The sequence below is a fragment of the Gymnoscopelus braueri genome (genome assembly GCF_963280865.1).
Source record: "Gymnoscopelus braueri genome assembly, chromosome: 9".
In the NCBI taxonomy this organism is placed as follows: Eukaryota; Metazoa; Chordata; class Actinopteri; order Myctophiformes; family Myctophidae; genus Gymnoscopelus; species Gymnoscopelus braueri.
Genome location: NC_137610.1, coordinates 33,754,866 through 33,775,389, shown reverse-complemented (window position 1 = coordinate 33,775,389; position 20,524 = coordinate 33,754,866). Strand labels below are relative to the sequence as shown.

At 40.2% G+C, this 20,524-nt stretch overlaps 1 protein-coding gene across 1 annotated transcript; it reads right to left on the bottom strand.

Moving 5' to 3' along the window:
• Positions 1 to 4,542: 4,542 nt before the first annotated feature.
• Positions 4,543 to 18,775, bottom strand: nox5 (NADPH oxidase, EF-hand calcium binding domain 5; the record flags this gene model as incomplete). Its single annotated transcript, XM_080438814.1, has 16 exons — positions 4,543 to 4,717; positions 4,887 to 5,053; positions 5,459 to 5,558; positions 6,856 to 6,940; positions 7,674 to 7,798; positions 11,400 to 11,441; positions 11,632 to 11,817; positions 12,084 to 12,211; positions 12,620 to 12,752; positions 15,003 to 15,185; positions 15,537 to 15,709; positions 16,660 to 16,813; positions 17,501 to 17,741; positions 17,985 to 18,195; positions 18,312 to 18,462; positions 18,656 to 18,775. 16 exons carry the CDS (start codon positions 18,773 to 18,775, stop codon positions 4,586 to 4,588), a joined length of 2,331 nt encoding a protein of 776 aa, XP_080294940.1. The 3' UTR covers positions 4,543 to 4,585.
• Between the last annotated feature and the right edge of the window lie 1,749 nt (positions 18,776 to 20,524).

Genomic DNA, 20,524 nt, shown 5'->3' with positions numbered 1-20,524 from the left:
TTGTTTTCACAAATTGGAAAGGCTTTTTCTCCACAGTGAGACAAGAATCTGGACATCAACTTTGAAAATATCAACTAAGAAGTATTTTGCAGAACAAACTATGACTGTTAATTAGACAAGATAAAGTAACATTAAAACGTTTTTATTTATTTAATAGATTTTCTACAACGTCAACATGCCACTAATGTAGAAATTGTGGAACATTTGAAGTTTATTTGTTGCTGTTTCATGTTCCTAATTCATACTTGAATATGTAGCTTGGTTGCCCTCAGGATAACTTTGGGCAACTCCCACAATGGAAGGGTCAAGTGACATTTATGGCTGACTGCCATGAAGGGTCAACATGGGGACAACACCTCATCAAGTTTTACTGTACCTCATTTCAACCACTTACGTAAACAACAAACCCTATACTTAGTTGACCAGATTCCCAAGGGCTCTATGCTAGGCCCCCCTATTTTCACTATATGATATCTTCACAGGAAATAGCCGATCTACAAGCTTGCAACACGTAGTCGGTGCAACTATTGTTAGCTTGTAGATCTGCTATTTTGGCTGAATGTTCCCTCAGAAAAAGGACACTAGGGTTCAATCAAGGGCCTTTATCACAATTAATTGTGATAACCAGACAACCCCTCCCCAGACCATCTAAACTAGACTAGATCTAGATAAGCCCTCTCTAGACTCTGTATGTGGTAACCCCATAATGACCCTATATGGTCATATACTACAGTATATCATACCCTATTACGTAGTATCACCCTTTTGACATCTCTACACAGCTGGGCCAGGAGGTCATGTGATTATAATGAGAGTCTATTTCCTTCGCCGCCTGAGATCTTTTGGTGCTAGTAGACAGATTCTTCTTTTGTTTTTCACTTCTGTTATTATGAGTGTTCTGCAGTACTGTAGTACCACCTGGTATGGATGTCTGTCTGTAGCCTTAAAGTCACAACTGCTGCAGCAACTGAACATTTGTTCAAAGATTGTTGGACAACCACTTCAGAGGCTCTATACATCTACGTATAATGACAGTATGATAAGGTTGGCAAGGAATATCACTTCAAACACTAGCCATGCTTTGTATGGAGAATATAGGTTGCTGCCTTCAGGAAGGAGATACAGTGTTCCTACATACAATAAGGTCAAACTGAAGAGGTCCTTTGTCCATCAGACGACATTGAGGCTCAATCAGGAGTTGTAGGCTTGGGGTAGGCTGAGAGGTGGACATTGCTCTTGTCTTTGTATGTCTTTATGTATGTATTCTGTTCTGTTTTGTTTTCTTGTGTCATGTCAAATGTGTGTACTGTTGTTTATTGTTGCATACATGGCTGCTGGGTCGCAAGACAAATTTCAGTGTGAACTGACAATAAAGTATTATCGTATCGTATCGTATCGTATAACAGTATTTTTTTGGTGGTCTGCCAGGGGCTATGCCATACTTCAACTGACTATACCAACACCTATATACTTTCTTGGCTGGAAGTGTTCTTTTATATATGGGGTGTCTGGGTGGCAGTGGCACAGAAGTAAAGAACTTCCCTATGGCTTGGCCAGGTGCTCCAACGAAGACAATTTTGGCAGCGTCTGCAGGTGCAAAGCCAGCAGGGGATTCTATCCTTGTCGTTGTACCAGTGACTGCTACTTGTTGGTCTGTGCACCTGTTCAGCAAGGAGGGGAACTGGGGAAGATAATATCAACCTCCACATGCACTCGCTGTTAGGTGAAAAGAAGCGGCTGGCAACTCCATGTGAATCAGATGAGGCACATGGTTGTCCACACACTCCCCAGGCCAACAGTGGAGATTGGCAGATGTTCTTGGAAAGTCAGTGTTATTAGATACAGCAGATACTACAACCTCATAGTGAAGTAACTGTAGTAATCAATGTTAATAGAACTGTACATGTTGGTATCCTAAACTCATTGTCACTATAAATGTTAATGCCACTCATCAGCTATAGTCTCATCTTTGTCTCCGCCAGGCTGAAGGCGTGGCCGGGACTATGTAGAACCTATGTAGAACCTCTGCCCCAAATGTTTCACATCGGCCTGTTATAGCGCCACCAGGAGGCCGATTTGACATATTATCTCTATAGCCATGTGATCAAGACGGATCTGTCTGATTTTTCATATTCCATCATGCTGGTTGGCTAAGATTGGCTTCCAAATTTTGCAAGAGTGGCCCCTTTTTGCACAAAATGCCACACATCATGAATGCAGCACCCAATTGCTGGGAAACTTTGCATGCACATTCCCATTAAGCCAAGGAAGAACCTCCATCCCAATTTTTTCAAATCACCTCCATCTTTTTTCCCCTGGATTCCTTGGATCATGACGCAATTTATAGGCCCTCTTTGTGCCAGATTACATTATCTGCCATAGTAAGTTTTCTTCAAAACACACTTTTTGCTTCTACACCTACACATTTAGCTCACAGAAATCAGTACACATTGTCTCTGGGGACATGTGATCAAGAAGTATGCGTCCGATTTTTCAGATCCAATTCCAATTGGCTAAGTTTGCAGGCCCTGGTATAGGCAACCTGGCCTGTGCCTGAGGCACACTTCTAGTTTTCATATTCAATCTGATCTTCCCCCTTTTCCACAAACTTGTCCCCTTTCTAAGTATGAGGGTTGAGGCAGCTGTCACTGCTGGAGCGGCTCCAGTACACATGGTGCGGGGGAGAGGCTTCTCACTGCTAGTAGTATGCCTATCCTTCGGACATTCAGTTGCAGCTGATACCATCAATGAGATTTGGAGGTTGTGGTGGTGGTCCACTGTACATGGTAGGTGTAGGTGTTGTTACACTGTCTCTAGTCTCCTACCCAAACCACATGATGACCAGATCAGTTGGAGTCTGTTGGTCCGCTGCCTTGGCGAGGATGGTCTGCTGGTGTCCCCATAGGATATAATAGATTAGGATCAGTAGGTGGTAGAAAGAAGAAGTGACTTTGGAAGTGTTTCTTTACCCCCACCTGCTTCGATAGATATTGGATAATATTGCTCCTTTCTGACAAAGACAAAGAAGAGGCCTCACTCAAAGCTGAACAGAGTCACAGGAATTTACCATTCAGTGCAGGGAGCTTCCCCTTCCTGTATGGGTGTGTGATGAAGCATCAGATTCAGTGAGATGGTGGAAGCCGAGGAGCTGGAGGCACCTGAGACTTGAGCCCTATAGCCCAATTTATAGACCCAGAATGAAATTTGGGTTGTCACTGAGCACCTTGATGACAACTGTTCCGTTACAGTAGGCCTTGAGGAGAAAGCTGATCATGGTTATGTTAGCTTCATCATGGATGAATATACCTTTAATCCTGCTCTTGCATGTCACCATATCTCCAAAGCTGAATAAGTTTAGTATGCATGGCATCTCAAATTTGATTAGTTTATTCCTCATGATAGCTTCCCTGTTGGGCATTGGAGCGTTTATATTGTCATAATCAAAAGAGTCAAGACCAGGATGCACTCATGGCCTTTGGGTGATAGGTACTACTAGTCGATCAGTTTCTTCATTGATTCAGATTGATTGAGTCAATACATAACTATGCCTACTCGGCCAAATTACATAGTAACTCAGTTGCTGAGCATCCACAATGACCATATCTGGAGAGTGGATTTGCAGCAACTGCATGCCGAGTCTTCGAGTGTTGATTTGGAACCCTTCCTCAGCTGTTTATTTGTATAAATAAATGGAGATGACTAGTCAACCTATCCATGTGGTCACTTGATTTTAAATCTTGGAAAATAAGTAAACAAAAATGTTAACGCATATATAAACTGCAGACTGCCTGCTGTGCCATCTAACTGGAACCAACTGTGCCAATGTGCCATCCTGTGTGCTGCAGGGTTTTCAGTTCTTACCACTAGGCCTAAATGTTTTTTTGAGGGGAAACACCACACCCTCTGGTATAGTGTTCCCGAGGTTGAGAGCTTTAAAAGAAGACACTAAATGATAGGGTAGGTTACGTATGCGCATACAGTAGGACCTCTATACATGCCCAAACTGACTTTATGACCCTTCCCAAGCAACCTCAGGCCCTCCACTCAAATTGCACTGTGTTAAGATTCCTTCATTCAAGTTCCTGAGTTTTAAAATATGCTCCTACAAAGTGCAACTGGACTTTGGCCCTATGACTTCTAGGAACATGAAAACAAAACAAAAACATATATATGTTTCAAACGTCCACCTTCAGTGACAACATTATCTAGGTGGCATGTTGACAATATCTATTCAGGTACATTGTAAATACTGTACTAGTAACAACTAGTAACACAAAGCAGTAATGCATGCTGTATTTCCTATCCATAACACTGTGCAACAAAACAAGACAGAAAACACGCACGCACACACACACACACACACAGTCACACACACACACACACAACACACACACACACACACACACACACACACACACACACACACACACACACACACATACACGTACACATACACATACACATACACATACACACACACACACACACACACACACACACACACACACACACACACACACACACACTCACACACACCACGCAGAAGCATGCACAGTTGCTGGGCAGGAGAGTATTAGAGCAGTGTTCAGAAGTTCTCCTTGTAGAAGCTGAAACCAAAGTTTTCACACTGGGCTTTGATGACCTTTGCAAGAGCAGGAGCACCACAGTAAAACACATGAACCTTTCCTTTGTTCTCCTCAGCAATCTTCTGGAACACCTGGCAAACCAACAATACATTACACATACAATTGGACACAGGAAATATGGGGAACCATTTAACCACACATACTTTAAAATCATCAGGCACTTCAGCAAAGACAAAACTGAAACAAACATTTAGATTCAACCAAATAATGATCTTATCGCAACTTGTACTGTGGTCTTACCTTGCCCCACTCAGGTCTTCCTGGCTGTGTTCGGGTCCGCAGGCCAGTGATTGAGTCTCTCTTCTCCTTCTTGGCCAGCAGGTCTAGTGCCATCTGTAAGCCAATGGCCTTCATATCGTTCTTACTGAGAGCTGATGTCATGTACATATGCATCTGCAGGAAACGGCCTGAACATAGAGAAGAGTTATTTATTAGTAGCTGTAGGAGCCATTTTTTATGGAAATATATTTACATAGCTGTTAGTAGAAAGATCCAAACAACTGAGAAACAACCCCTATAGCTGCATTCTGGTCATTGCACATTGGCAAGGTAAAAGTATGAAAGAAGTAAATAAATAGAGGTAGTGGAAGGTAGCTTAATTTTGGACTAGTCTTTGCTTAATTGGATTAAAGTATCAGTTTGTTATAGTATTAAAGCATAGGTAAAAGTATAAATATATTTTCTCTCTCTCTCTCTCTCTCTCTCTCTCTCTCTCTCTCCGTCTGTCTTTCTTTCTCCATGTTCCTGCTTTTTCTTTGTTAGTCTTTATCTCTATGTCTCTCTCACTGTATTACTATGTTTATGTGTCCTACCCTCAAGGTCTTCATCAGCTTGGTCCATCTCCAGTTTAGTCAGCAGACTGACAAACCATTCAAAGGATTTTTGGTCTCTGTTAATCCAGATGAAGTCCACCTGCAAAACACATGCAATCCCGTCTCAGTCTAATGTGAAGATAATCACGGGGGGGAAAAAATCTTTTCACTAAGGACTCACTAAAACGCTTTTCACTAAGTTAGCTTGAAAATTAATAATACAATGAGTAATAAATAGAAATACTTATATTACATAGTAATAATAGTGTGTGTGTGTGTGTGTGTGTGTGTGTGTGTGTGTGTGTGTGTGTGTGTGTGTGTGTGTGTGTGTGTGTGTGTGTGTGTGTGTGTGTGTGTGTGTGTGTGTGTGTGTGTGTGTGTGTGTGTGGGGCACCACATTGTAGAATCTGAGCCAGACATTTTCCAGTTTTTGCATATACCATCTATGATATGTCAAAATTCACTAAAAGGGTCCATACACCTCTAATTGACTTGAGGATCCTAACATCTTGGTACATTCTGTACAAACATAACTCCTAAACCCTTATGTACTTAGATGGCTGGAGTCCCGGATGGGTCTACACAGTGTATACTAGGGCTCCCACCTTTTTACATTTTACACCAAAATTCAACGCCAAAAAGATCTGACCTAAGAGCGCATGTTGTGAGCTTGTAGATCTGCTATATTCACTGAATGTTCGCCCCAGAATAGAGACGACAGGGTTCATGTGGTAAAAAAAAACAGCCTAGTAGTCCTGACTACTTTATGTATAGTATACCTGAATCATTTGATTTGATTAGATTTTGGCAAAAGAATTACACGTTTCAACACAATATAACTTCAGCCCAGGATGAACCCAATGTGGTGCTGAACAACATTGCCTGTGATGTGGTTTTATGTGCTTTCCAGTGTTATAGTGTATACTAAATGTTGCTTTCGTTTTACCTTTTAACATTTCATAAGATTTCTTTCCATAATTTCTGCTTTATTTCTTTGACAGTGAGAGAGAGACAGGAAAGGTGGGCGAGTAAGAGCCTCATGTCGGATTAGAAACCAAGACAGCTGTGGGAGGTGTGGTATGCGCTTTCACAAAGTGAGTCACTATAGGACACTACTTTTCTTTTAACCTTTTTATCGTTTTATTTTTATGTTTAACATCAACTAAACCAGGGACAGCAGATGAAAGCCTTTTGGCTAAATCTGGCGCACTTACATCACAATAATTATTATCTATAGTCCCTGCTAAATAAAGTAATACATAAAAATAAATATAAATGAATAAAGGAATGGCATTCAATCTGCATAATTTCAGAGAAATGTTATAAGTTATCACTTTATTGTGAGGAGATGAGTTCTGTCAAACTTGACTAGATTTATTGTGTTTGGGTGAACTTACTTTACGAAGTTTCATCTCAGTGTCTTTAACATTTTCACACCAGGAGTAGTTACAGTTGGGACAGTTCTGCTTTCTCTGCCGATATCTCAACAAAACATAACAAACAAAACACATAAAACACACAACAAGCTTTACAAGCTAGTTTCATATCAAATAGTTTTACAGGGATCAATACAAAGATTTACTTGTTAACTTAATTTAGATAGTTTGTCCATGTGCTGCCTGTAGCCTAGTCCTTTGTGAGTGTGTTTGTTAGATAGCTTGAGAGTGAATGGGAAGATGTTCAGGAAACTGGGAAGGAATGATCAATCAGGTTCCCTGGACAGATGGTTAACTTTTGGGTCAAAAGAACGTTCAAAATTCAAGGTTACAACAATCAACGTCGACGTCTGACTGTTAAATAAATAAATACAGAACAGATGGCTGGATTTTCATTAAACTGGGAACTGGAAATGATTTGTAGGCTGCCCTAAAGAAATGGATAAAACCGTACGCTCTATTTTATACTTTTGACCTCATAGATCTGCTATTGTTGCTATTTTCATTTGCAATTTTTTAAAAGTATTTTGAAGCTTTGTTTCGAAAAGCTCTATATAATTTATATAATGTAATCTAAATCTGCAAAGTAACTAGTAACTAAAGCTGTCAAATAATTACAAAAAGTATAAAAAATACTCAAGTAAAGTCAAAGTACCTAAAAATTGTACTTAAGCACTGTACTGGAGTAAATGTACTTACATACTTTGCAAATAGATTATTATTCTCTCTCTCTCTCTCTCTCTCTCTCCAGTGTGTTTTGATGTGTGTCAGAGTATTACCGGTACATGATACTTTGTAGAATGGAGGCAAAGGGAGTGATTCCAATTCCAGCTCCAATCAGAACAGCGTGTTCAGATGCAAAAATCTGCCTGGTGGGAGTCCCATAAGGACCATCTACATAACACTGACATACCACACACACACACACACACACACACACACACACACACACACACACACACACACACACACACACACACACACACACACACACACACACACACACACACACACACACACACACACGATTATAGTCCTTCCAAAAACATAACGAAGTACACAACACATTTGAATATTAAATATTTTGAAGCTGAAAATAGTTTTTCCCAAATACCTAGTCATAATTCCAGGAACAAGACACCATTTTCTCCAATCTTTACATGCACATTTTAAAAACTCAAACCCAACAGAACAGATATCTAACTCTGGCTCAATTAAAACTCAGACAACACACAATCTGTCAATAACACACTACATAAAAACGTTGTTGGAATGTTTGGAGTATATTTTTTCTTCTTTTTCATATATTTTTTATTTAATTTTCCTTGTGTGTCCACGGACACTACAGCAGAACAATAAAACACACACAAATGAAAAGAAAAGACTAGCACATTACATACAAAACAAACAAAACAAACAAACAAAATACATACAAATACACATAAGGGGAGATATCTGTCTCTCTGCTCATTCAATTATTGATTACTATACATACGTACAGCCCAACCACTTGTTCATATCTTCAAACAGGTGCATATAAGGACCATTAATGGGTCAGATTCAGTACACACCTCACTCAAGGTGGTGATACAAAAGAAAGGAAAACAAAACTAAAAAGAAAAGAAAAACTAATTTCAGTTTTTGGATGCTACTAGTAATACCCTTAATAAATATTGATCCTGCTTTGTAGAATGAAGTTCTGCTAAATCAACAAGATACATGGTTTTAAAATCAAAATGAATGGAGTATGTTTTTAATTTAGAACTTTATGAAATCACTAAGCTACCAAAATATTTTAGAATAGGTTTTTGCTTTGGAACTTTGTAAAATCACTGCACTGACTATCCAGATCATCCTTTCAGGAATTCAAAACCTAAATGCCTCTTACATTATTGGATAAGGGAATACTACTCAATGTTGTTTTGGTCAAAAACATGACCTTTGAATTGAAAAATCCATGCACGATATGATACACAATTTCCAAATATTTCCAGCATTTCAAAATGCAGCAAATTCTCAGCATGAGAATCAGCGTTCTCCTCATTGCTTCCCAGGTCTGGGTCAGGCCATAATATCTGATCGTCACACATTATGTTTACTCTTGCCAGGCAACATGGGAAAAATGCCCTTGTGTGCTTTATGGATGGACTCCACAGACACATTACCACAGGCGTCCACCATCGCTTCCAGGTGGTTTTGCTGTGCGTAGGGGTTGCGGTTATACACTCTCCACTGCATTCTGAGAAACATTCCTCAGTCACATTCAGAAATGGGGAATATATATATATATATATATATATATATATATATATATATATATATATATATACACACACACACACACACACACACACACACACACACACACACACACATATATACACACACACACACACACATATACACACACACACACACACACATATACACACACACACGCACACACACACACACACACACACACACACACACAAGCAAATACTTCTTTGTCGTACAAAAAAAATAAAATGGGTTTTCTGAATCTGAAGCTTCTGGCTGAATCTTTGACCACTCCTCTTGACAGATTTGGTGGAGTTCATCTAAATTTGTTGGCTTTCTGACATGGACTTCAGCACTGTCCACTTGTTCTCGATGGGGTTTAGGTCAGGTCTTTGGGCAGGCCATCTAAACCCTTAATTCGAGCGTGATTTAGCCATTCCTTTACCACTCTTGACGTGTGTTTGGGGTCATTGTCTTGTTGGAACACCCAATTGCGCCCAAGACCCAAACATCTGGCTGATGATTTCAGGTTGTCCTGAAGAATTTTGAGTAAATCCTCCTTCTTCATTATTCCATTTATTCTCCGTAAAGCACCAGTTCCATTGGCAGCGAAACAGGCCCAGAGCATAATACTACCAGTACCATGCTTGACAGTAGGTGTGGTGTTTGATACATATTTTCATTGTGGCCACACAGCTCAATTTTCAGTTCAAGAGCCTAAAGGTACCGCTTCTGAAGCAAGGGCTTCCTTCTTGCACGGCAGCCTCTCAGCCCATGACGTTGTAAAACACGCTTGACTGTGGACACTGACACCTATGTTCCAGCAGCTTCTAATTCATTGCAGACTTGCTTTTTGGTGGTTCTCGGTTGACTATTGACCATCCTGACCAATTTTCTCTCAGCAGCAGGTGATAGCTTGCACTTCTTCCTGATCTTGGCAGTGACACAACTGTGCCATGCAGTTTATACTTATTATTATAAATTATATATTATATATTATAATTGTTTGCACAGTTGATCTTGGGACCTGTAGCTGATTTGAAATGGCTCCAACTGACTTTCCTGGCTTTTTCAGATCCATGCTGAGCTCCTTTGACTTTCCCATAGTAACATTTGTGGTTTACTTTGTGGCCAAACGAGCCCTAATTAAGGCTCAGAGAAGTCAACACACCAGATGAAGTCAATCATAATCACTCACAAGAAGTTAAGAGGCCATGCCACAAAGCTAATTTGATTGACACAACTTTCTACATGGCCATGGGACATAATATCATTGCTGTATATTATGAACCAGCAGATTTGGTCACTTTTTTCAGAAAACCCTTAAAACATTCATACAAATAAAAATAAATTCATGATTTGTTTTGTTTGGAAAAGAATTTGCTCCATTCAATCTATCACAGATTTTTTTTTTAATTATTGGAAATCAAAACTGCCATGACATACATGTTCTTTAGAACATGTATGTAAACTTTTAATCACAACTATATATATATATATATATATGACTTTGCTCTTGGTGGCTATGTTATGTATTAAGATATGGGTTTTAAAAGGAACCAGTTTAAGCAATCAAGAAAAACTGTAAAAAAAACGTTTTCACACATTTACCAGTGTTCAGCAGTAGCTTAGCTATAAGTAACTACATTTCCTATAGCTTGTGGGTATCTTCATGACTTTGATGTAAACTTGAGTGGTTACGCAATTTGTTTCATCATGTATTGACAAAAGCTACCTCACTACATTTTCAGTGTCAGATCAACATACTGTAAAATAGCACAACATAATATGAGTTGTGAATGTTTAGTCCATTACAATTTACAATTACAATTTAGCATCTTATCCAGAGTGACTTACAATAAGCAAGGTGATCACATACATAGAATGCAGAGAAGCTAAGATCCCAGGTTAACCAGGAACCTAGAATCAGTCTAATACTATCAAAAATAATAATAACAAGCTGTAACTATAGGATACCAGATATCCATCAGATCAAAGAGACAATTCTCCATCTAAATCCATTTATAGCTAGTTGTATGTTTTATTCAATCACTCATTGTCATAACATGTCCTCAGCCACATTATATCCGCATTATAATGCAGTTGGTAATGTGAGGACATGTTATATGATACATTTTGGTTATATACATTGATACATTTTTTTTCTCTCGATCACTTACACACTATAGCTGGGTTTGTCTGTTACAGTAGGATAATGAATATTGATGAATGTTGTATGAACTCACCTTTATGTTGCAGAACCGAGTTGCAGAACCGAGTGCAGAAACCTACAGAGAATCAACTTGTTACTTTGATTTGAAAGGAGAACAACAGGAATCTTGGACTAGTTGATGTTTTTAAAGATCATGAATAAAAGCGAATCCATAGCCTGCCCTACATGGAGCTGGGAACGTAGCTGTGTGGGGTATTTTAACTATTCCACCTGACCCCAACCCTGACTTTCAGTCCAGAGCTGACCTCTTTGAGTGGGGGTCCCTCTCCTCTCTCTGCCTGGCCCAGGTGTTCTGACTGGGGTCCCTGTGGGCCTGGTCCTGGCTCTAGAGGGGTTCTGGAGCCATTCTGCCGGTACATTCTGAGTTCGATAGCCTTGTCCTCGTTGTATGCTACTGTCCCATTGCCGTTGGTTGGCCCAAACAATTCCTCCTGTCAAAAGACAACCAACAAATATGTCATCAGGATAAATGACTGGAAAAGATGATTATGTTATTGTGGGATGGAAACTTGACTACAGTAAAGTATACAGAGTACAGAGTGAGATTAAGATGAATGTGTGTGTGTGTGTGTGTGTGTGTGTGTGTGTGTGTGTGTGTGTGTGTGCGTGTGCGTGTGCGTGTGCGTGTGCGTGTGCGTGTGCGTGTGCGTGTGCGTGTGCGTGTGCGTGTGCGTGCGTGTGCGTGTGCCTGAGAGACCTGGGCTTTCTGCTGTCTTCTCTTTTTCAGGCTATTTGCTAGTAGTCTCTTCTGACCGTCTGGTCTGAAGAATTCAAACAGACGGTTTGTCCATTGACCCATAGAACGAATGTGAAGCCACAGAGTCTCTGTAAATGACACATTAACTTACAAATAGTACACAATGCTAATAATAATGATACAGTGTGTTCAATTGAAAAGGGCACACTATGTTACATTTCGTTGTTTGTTGACTAGAGTTCATGCCGCTTAGTCTACTCTGATCTTGTACTTTGTAAGTTGCTGGATAAAAGTTAGCCTATAAAACGGAATCATGTAGGGATCTACATTAGCCTGGTAAACCCTCCCTCCGGAAATCTCATTTCCAGGAATCAAATGGAAATGAGATTTCCGGAGGGAGGGTTTACCAGGCTAGATCTACATGGGATTTGCTCCAGAAAACACAGACAGATAGAAAGACACAAAGAGCGACCTCCTACAAGGCCATGCCGGAAAAAAGCCTAAAATGTAACTTATAAATAACTTATGCAAGTTACCTGGCTCCTCTGGGGCACTGCTGATAGTGAATGGATGCCACTCGTACTTGGCAATGGCAGGAATGTTGAGGTAGAGATAATCTCCAGGTTTAAACTGGAAAAACGGAGGCCGTTTAATCACAAGGTGAGTTACCTGTATAGAAGCAGAAGAAAGATGTACTCTCACCCACACCAGTGATCGCAAACATTTACAGGGTTTAAGAGATTTATATACATTTATATTTATATATATATATATTAGAATATAGCATTCAAGATTTGTGAGATGGTGAATTACTTCAGCTTGAGCTTGAATCATTGCCCACACCACAGACTGCAACTGCATAGACTACTCTTTTAACCACAGTAAAGTGAGCAAATTCATTTCAAATTAAGTTAAGCACACTTGGCAGTGCAAACCCTGCCTAAAAACTTGATTTAATTTTCCAACAGGAATCCAATGCAACCTCCCTTTTCTACATCTCATGACCGATTATATGTAATGTTGACCTCATTGATAATGACCTTTTCAGTCCAAAAGTTAATCATGTCTTCGGAACAGCCTACTAATCACTTCAATCACTTACTATTCTTCATAGATACACAGACAGGAATTAAGCTAAAACACTGAAATCTGAACTAGAATTGCAACAGAGAAGAAAGGATTATCGTACAAATAGGTTTGTTTTAATTTCCCTGTTGTATGTTATTAAAGGTATCATGACATTCATTTTCACTTTTTTTATTTTCAATGTTTTATTTGGGGTTTTATGACCTCAATTACACCCAAAAAACCTGAACTTAGAACATTCAGTGGATTTTCTGTGGTCTGGGGTTTTCTGAATAATTAGGCTGAAAAGTAATCTGAGCTTGGCCCTTCGACAGTGAGGTCACAGTCGATTAATCCCGCCCACTCTCCTCCTCGCCCCTCCCCTCCCCTATCCTTTCCTTTGGGGGGGGGCGGAGCAGAGGCGATGATTGACAGGCAAAATCCCTCACCAGCGACACCCGCAGGCAAAGATTTCTTTTTTCATTGCAGTTGAAAAGGCTTTAGAAATGTGAGAGAAAAACACCTGCCATGGATCAATGGAATGGAATTTTCACTTAAAACTTTTTGTACATTTTTGAAGGACCAGGACAAAGACTTTGAATGTGGTGTAAAAGTGAATGTCATTAAACCTTTAAAGTAATACTAGGTAACTTTTCAATAAATCTAAAGTTAAATTGTATATCTTTTGTGAGTGGCAAATGTTTCACAACACCCACTCCATGAATTTCACCCCCGAAAGCCTTTTCTATTATATTTTCTATTGAAACGGTGGCTATGTTAGTCATTCCCACGAAAATGACGTCATCCGGCCGGAAAACGGAAACGGAAATGCACCGGTTTCCTGTTTGGCCAGGAACTACCGCGCTATTTACAAAAAGGAATCTCATGCTGTTTTTAAGAGATTGTAGGATTTGAAGATCAAAAAACAACAGCTCACAGTAACTAAAGCTCCACTGGCTAAGAGAAACGATCCACAGATAGTATAAAACAATTAAAAGAACGCTTTTTGAAACGCTTCCGTCTTCCGCTGAAAACAAATGGAATTCTGGGTAACGCAGGAATAAACAAACGGCCTGCAGTGACGGTAATGACCAACAGAGGCTGCAAAAAATCGTTATTTGTGGACCTGCATTGTATTACTTTAAGATAAATGTATGTTGTTTGCCAAGTTTTTGTTATGCATTTAGCCACAGGCAGGGTTAATTTGAAATGTAATCCAAGAGTGTACAAATGCACACTCCATTTGTACACTCTTGGAGTTACAGGTCTCTAAGGGTCCATTTAGTTCCTAACTATCAATCATTTAGCTTGGAACCCACTCAAGGACCCCTGGGGGAACCCAGACCCCACTTTGAAAACCACTGATTTAGATGCTGCATTTAACCTGCTATCCTAGTTACTTAGGACTTAATAATGTTCTTGGCACTCCATTTACTTGACCGCTTACCCAGTTGTTGGTTGATATCAGTGTTATGTCACATACTCTGATCTTACACTTTGTAAGAAATTCCGGATAAATACCTAAATTGTATACTGATTTCTAAATAATGTTCTATTTTAAAAGAGTACATGTAATGTATGAATATGTGTATGTATGTATGTACTGTGAAGGGATGTGTGTGTGAGTATAGCATTATGTTGCATAAACAGTAGCTACTGATTTTGCCCTTAATCCTTTTTGTTGTGTGGTTTTTGATTTTTGATTTTGTTAAGTTAATGAAATACAAATCATAAATACAACTTAATACCAACTGAAAGATCCAAATAATAATCCATGAAGGAAGAATATACAGGCTATTTGGCTCTAGAGGAAGTAGACTCAAGTCAACTGAACTGTAGGACAGTTGTAGATACCTTAGAAGGCAGTAGGTTGACCTCCACTATGTACAGACCTCCCATGCGAGACACTGTGATTCCTATAATCTTCTCCAGCACGAAGACCAGGCCTGGAACAACAAACCACTTCCAGAAGTTGGGACAGTGGACCACCAGCAGAGACCAGACCAACACATAGGACAGGTGTGACCAGTAGAATATCTGTAAGGAGACGGTAGTCTGTTGCAGTAAATAGGCCAACATTGGTAATCCAATTTTGTTTCCTCTATTTATAGTATTCTCATGACATATTTTGCTCAACAATGCCACAACATTGGCCATGATTACCATTAACAAAGGAAAATCACTTACGACACCTTTAAAATCTGCAACCTGCTATTATGACCAGTTTCCCATTATCTCCATTTTCTCTACATCTTTACAGGATGTTAGGGTATTTTATTATGGGTTCTGTACAATTCCACCATTCCACCTCACTCAGTGGTGGAATGGACCTGAATGACAATTGAATGAGTACATGTCAATCAAGGTCAGCGTTTCTGAGCCCACTACCTCAAAATGTCCGCTGCGTCGCACAAAGGTGCTGGAGCAAAACACCATCAGGCCAATCAGGACCTGTAGTATAACACCCGTTAGAGACGCCGTGCCCTCGACCCATCCAATGCCAGGCCGCGTGGTAAACAGATATTCCCAAAGACTATGGTCATTTGTCTTTGAAAGATTGACTGGACAAGACACATAGAAACAGAGAAAGTGAGAGAGGGGAGAGAAAGACTGGTGTCATAAAATGTAACAACCAACATAAAATATTATCATACCCCAAAGTTCACGTCATTCTTGAATAAAATGGATGGTTGAATATCCTGTGTGTGTGTGTGTGTGTGTGTGTGTGTGTGTGTGTGTGTGTGTGTGTGTGTGTGTGTGTGTGTGTGTGTGTGTGTGTGTGTCTGTGTGTCGGTGTGTCGGTGTGTCTGTGTGTGTGTGTGCTATAGTTACAAATCGTCACTTTTGGCCACCTCTGGTAAAATCGCCCATCTCCTAATTGAAAAGGATCATGCTGTTCCCTCCCCTTTTAGTATAATGGCCTAACTCCCTAGTGTGACTTAGGCCAAAATAGGCCATTTTTTTGGCCTAAGTCACATGGTTTTGTGACTTAGGCCAAATTATTTACTGATTTAGGCCATTTAAAAATGTCTGATTTAATCCTATTTAAACCCATTTAAATCTCTTATGTTACATAGTCATAATTTGTTATAAACATTTTGGGTGAAATGATTAAGAAATATTAAATAGTTTTGTTTTGGATCAGTTTTTTTATTTTTCCTGAAAAACTTTAAAAAATGACATAGGCCATTAGTTTAGCAAGGCGACAAAATGTAAACTGCCCCAGTGAAGAGTTAAGGCAATTGGCTAAATTCAGTGTCTGTGATAATTGGCAGTCGCCACATATGGAGGAGACAATGCTTGTATCCGTGATCTGTATCCTGAAACACTTATTGTTGAGTTTTCCAATTTTGTGCATCTACTATTGTTTGTGTTCAAGAATTTCTTGTTAAATGTGAACGCAAATAAAGATGTTAAATGCGTGTGTCTGTCTGTCTGTCTGTCTGTCTGTCTGTCTGTCTGTCTGTCTGTCTGTGTGTTTACAGTTTGTGTACAGTATGTGTGCATGTACCAAAGTTGATGGTGTGTGCAGCGGTGTGTAACAATGTGAAGCAGAGAATAGTGTAGCCGACAATCTGATGCAGTAAGACATTCTGGTCCAGTGGGAAAACCCTCACTATCCAGGTCGTCCTCAACCAAGTTATGCAGCGACGCAGCATCAACACCTATGGGCGCACACGCACACGCACACACACACACACACACACGCACACGCACACGCACACGCACACGCACACGCACACGCACACGCACACACACACACACACACACACAAACATGGATTATGACCGAGTTAAAAACTATTGGAATGGTATATAATCTGAGTGATATATCATGATGACATGACGATTCGTTTGAGCTTTAGAGAAAAGTGGTTGGAGTTGTAGCAAAAAGTGTGTTTGGAAGAAAATCTTGTCAGGTGTAAATGGGCATGGCCTACAGTATATGGGAAGTTGCATTATTATTAAAGGAATCCAGGAAAAAATATTTAGATTGTGCAACCTACGGTTCAAGAGTTAAAGGCCAAAAAACGTGAAGGGCCCTGTTATCGCCACCAGGTTGATTTGAAAACTTGGGGGCAGAGGTTCTTCCTTGGCCTACTGGGAGTGTGCGTGAAAAGTTTTGCGCCAATCGGTCCAACGGAGACAATAATAACAAGAATAGTCTAAAGCTTGATTTAGACAAGAGAACAGCCGACAAGCTTCCGAGCTTGTAGGTCTGCTATTCTTGGCCGTTCTCAGTGCAGGACACCATTGCACGACGGAGCATAAATTAGGCTTAAGTATTTAGTCATGTCAAAGTCTTTATGTTTTCTCAAAGTCAGTTCAAAGTCCTGAGTGTCAAAGACTCACCACGACGAAGGTACAGTTGAAGTTGAGACACTGTCCACAACCCCTGGCTATTATGTACCATATTCCGCCCTGTAGATGCTGCGACACGGCAAGAGTAAAGAGCAGCAGGTTGAGGCAGGCGTATGCACACAAGAACAACAGCTTTCTAGTGTTGTTTTGCCAATAGGACCTAGTCAGGTAGCGAGGAGTCTGCCGCCTTTTCTTCTGCTCCGATCGTGGGGGCGTCAACCAGTTGGAAGCACTGCAGTGTGAGGGGGTGAAAGGGGAGAGAGAGAAGTTGAGAAAGTGTGAGAGCGTCAGAGAAGGTGAGAAGAAATCCACATACAAGAGGTTGTGTAAATTCTACAGTATTAAAGTAAATTCAAATCTCATATATATATAGAAAGATAGATAGATAGTTGTTATTATTTAGGATTAGATGTTATTATTATGATTGTGCGGTTCTCTGTGACTGCAAAGTTACAGTAAGGTTTACGGGTCAGACCTTATGGTGAGGTTCTCCATGACTTCAGGGAAGGTCTCCAGTTCAGCTTTCAGTTCCTCGAAGGTAATGGAGCCGCTGTTGTCCCTATCGGCTGACTCAAACAGAGCGAGGGTCAGGTCATCCAGTTTCTCATCTGGCAGAGAGATGGCACTCTCACGCAGACACGACTTCAGCACTGTCTTCAGCTCATCTGGATCAATATAACCACTTCCTGCACATCAAAAAGAACTAACCGGGATCAATCTAAATCCATCTACTGTCATTATGTCACAACTCAACTCAACCTGGTTACGAGAAACAAGAGTTGTGTGGTGTCCTTCAACTTACCGTCCACATCATACACTTGGAATAGAAAGCGTAGTTTGTCAGTCTCACTGCCATGGATGAGCAGTTCCAGAGCTTTAAGAAGTTCATCCAGACTGATTGAGCTGCTGCCGTCCGAGTCAAACAATGCAAAGAAACGCTCTGCAAAGAAAGACTGCACAACACTTTAGATTAGTATTAGTTTTAAGACATACCTGCACGTGACTGCACTGCACTCAGTAGATCTACTGGACCCCACACACACACACACGCACACGCACACGCACACGCACACGCACACGCACACGCACACGCACACGCACACGCACACACAACACGTGTTGTGACATAGCTTGTGTAATAGCTACCTCTTTGACATGGAGTGCTCTTTTAAACTCCGCCAGGTCGATCTCTTTATCTTCTCCTGCGATGCTTTCAAACTGCTTGGTGACCCACTCCAACCAGCGAGCATCCTCCTCAAGAGTCATTTTGCCCTGTTAATACAAGACACTTGGTCCCGGGAGAATACTGGTCACCCAAGTAGAGTGCGCACTTCGTAAAACTGGGCATTTATGTAATATGTTTTCACCCCTGTCTGTCTATGTGTCTGTCTGTTTGTCTGTTATCTCAGGCACTGTTGGGCTGCTCGGCTTGAAACTTTGCATGCACACTCCCAATAGGCCAAGGAAGTACTTCCATTTTCCAAATTGGCCTCATAGTGGTGTTTTACATCTTGGCCTATTAATAGAACCCTTGAATTGTAGGTCATACAATACAAATGTTTTCCTCCTGGATTTCTCGGATAACGCTGCAACTCCCCAAATAGGCCACACCAATTTCTGTCTAACTAGATTTGCAGCCATTTTTAATTTTCTTTAAAACTAATATTTTGCTACTAGTCCAGATGTTGTCCAAAACTCAACACAAATCGGTACAGTCTTCATGGGGTGAGTTGATAGAAAGGAAGTCATTTTGGGGATGAACTACCCCTTTCAAACTACTCTTAACGACCAGACCTACAAATGATTCAAAAGGTATCTTAAGTAAATGTAACTACCCACCATCACAACGGAATGGTTTTGTTTCAATTAATAATGAGTGTTTCTTCATGAATTCTTACAAACGATGGTATATAGACTCATATCATTTCATTAATTGTTATGATGGGAGGTTACAGCAGACTTGAACACAGTTGTACGACTGTGTCGCTTGCCAAAAATAACAGATTTTCAAGTGAAAAATCCCAATTGGGTTTTATGGCAATGTCTTCTGTTGCTGGTAGAAACATTTTGCCGGTTTTCAAGCAGACAACATACAAAGCTGAACCAATGTATGATGTATGTTCCCATGAATCTCATCTGCATTCAAGTGCTTTTAAAATTCTGCAATATGAGGACGCAGTACAACACAGATTATGCTTCTGTTTTTAACCCTTTATTTTGCTCCATTTCTAGCACAGTTGGACTAAACTGTTTTTATTTATTCAAATAGGGTTTCATCCAACATTTCTTAAATACTCATTATTACTGTATTACAATGCAATTCTTGTCGATATTCATACATAATCCAATACAATCCAAAACATCTTACCTCTATTAGTTTTACCCTCTCAAGTGCAAAGATAATCAGCTGCTTGTAGAAGAAAGGGTTCTAAAAGTCTTGTCTTACTAACAAGCTGTCTGTCTGTCTGTTGTCTAATCCCTCTGTCTCAGGATGGAGACATGTTCCTACGGGGTGTCTATCTGACCAACAGCCTGTTTATCTGTCTCAGGCTGTTTGTCTGTCTCAGGCAGTCGGCAGGCCAGCTGTCAAATCCAGCTGACATCAGACTGGAGAGTCTCTGAACAGCTCCATATAGTATCATCGTCACACATAGCCACAAGGGCTGCTATAGAATAACCTGAAATGACCTAGAAAATGAATTTACAGACTAGGTGAGATGGTAGTTGTGAGCTTATTTTTAAGTACAGAGAAAATTTCACATTTCTCACACAGGTTACAAGCTATGGTCAAATCTAAAATTGTCTTTTTGTCCAGAATGTGCTCCACTTTCACTCCTAAAACGAACTCTTGTTTAGTATAGGTTGGCCCACAAAGTCACACTGCAGAAGCTGGATGTTATCACTCTGCTATCCGGTACAAATGCGACCTTTTAAACATGCCATATCCTTTGTGAAATTATCTTATCGGGAATAACCCCTTGTGATGTACCATCTCATTTTCAAGGGGGTCCACAA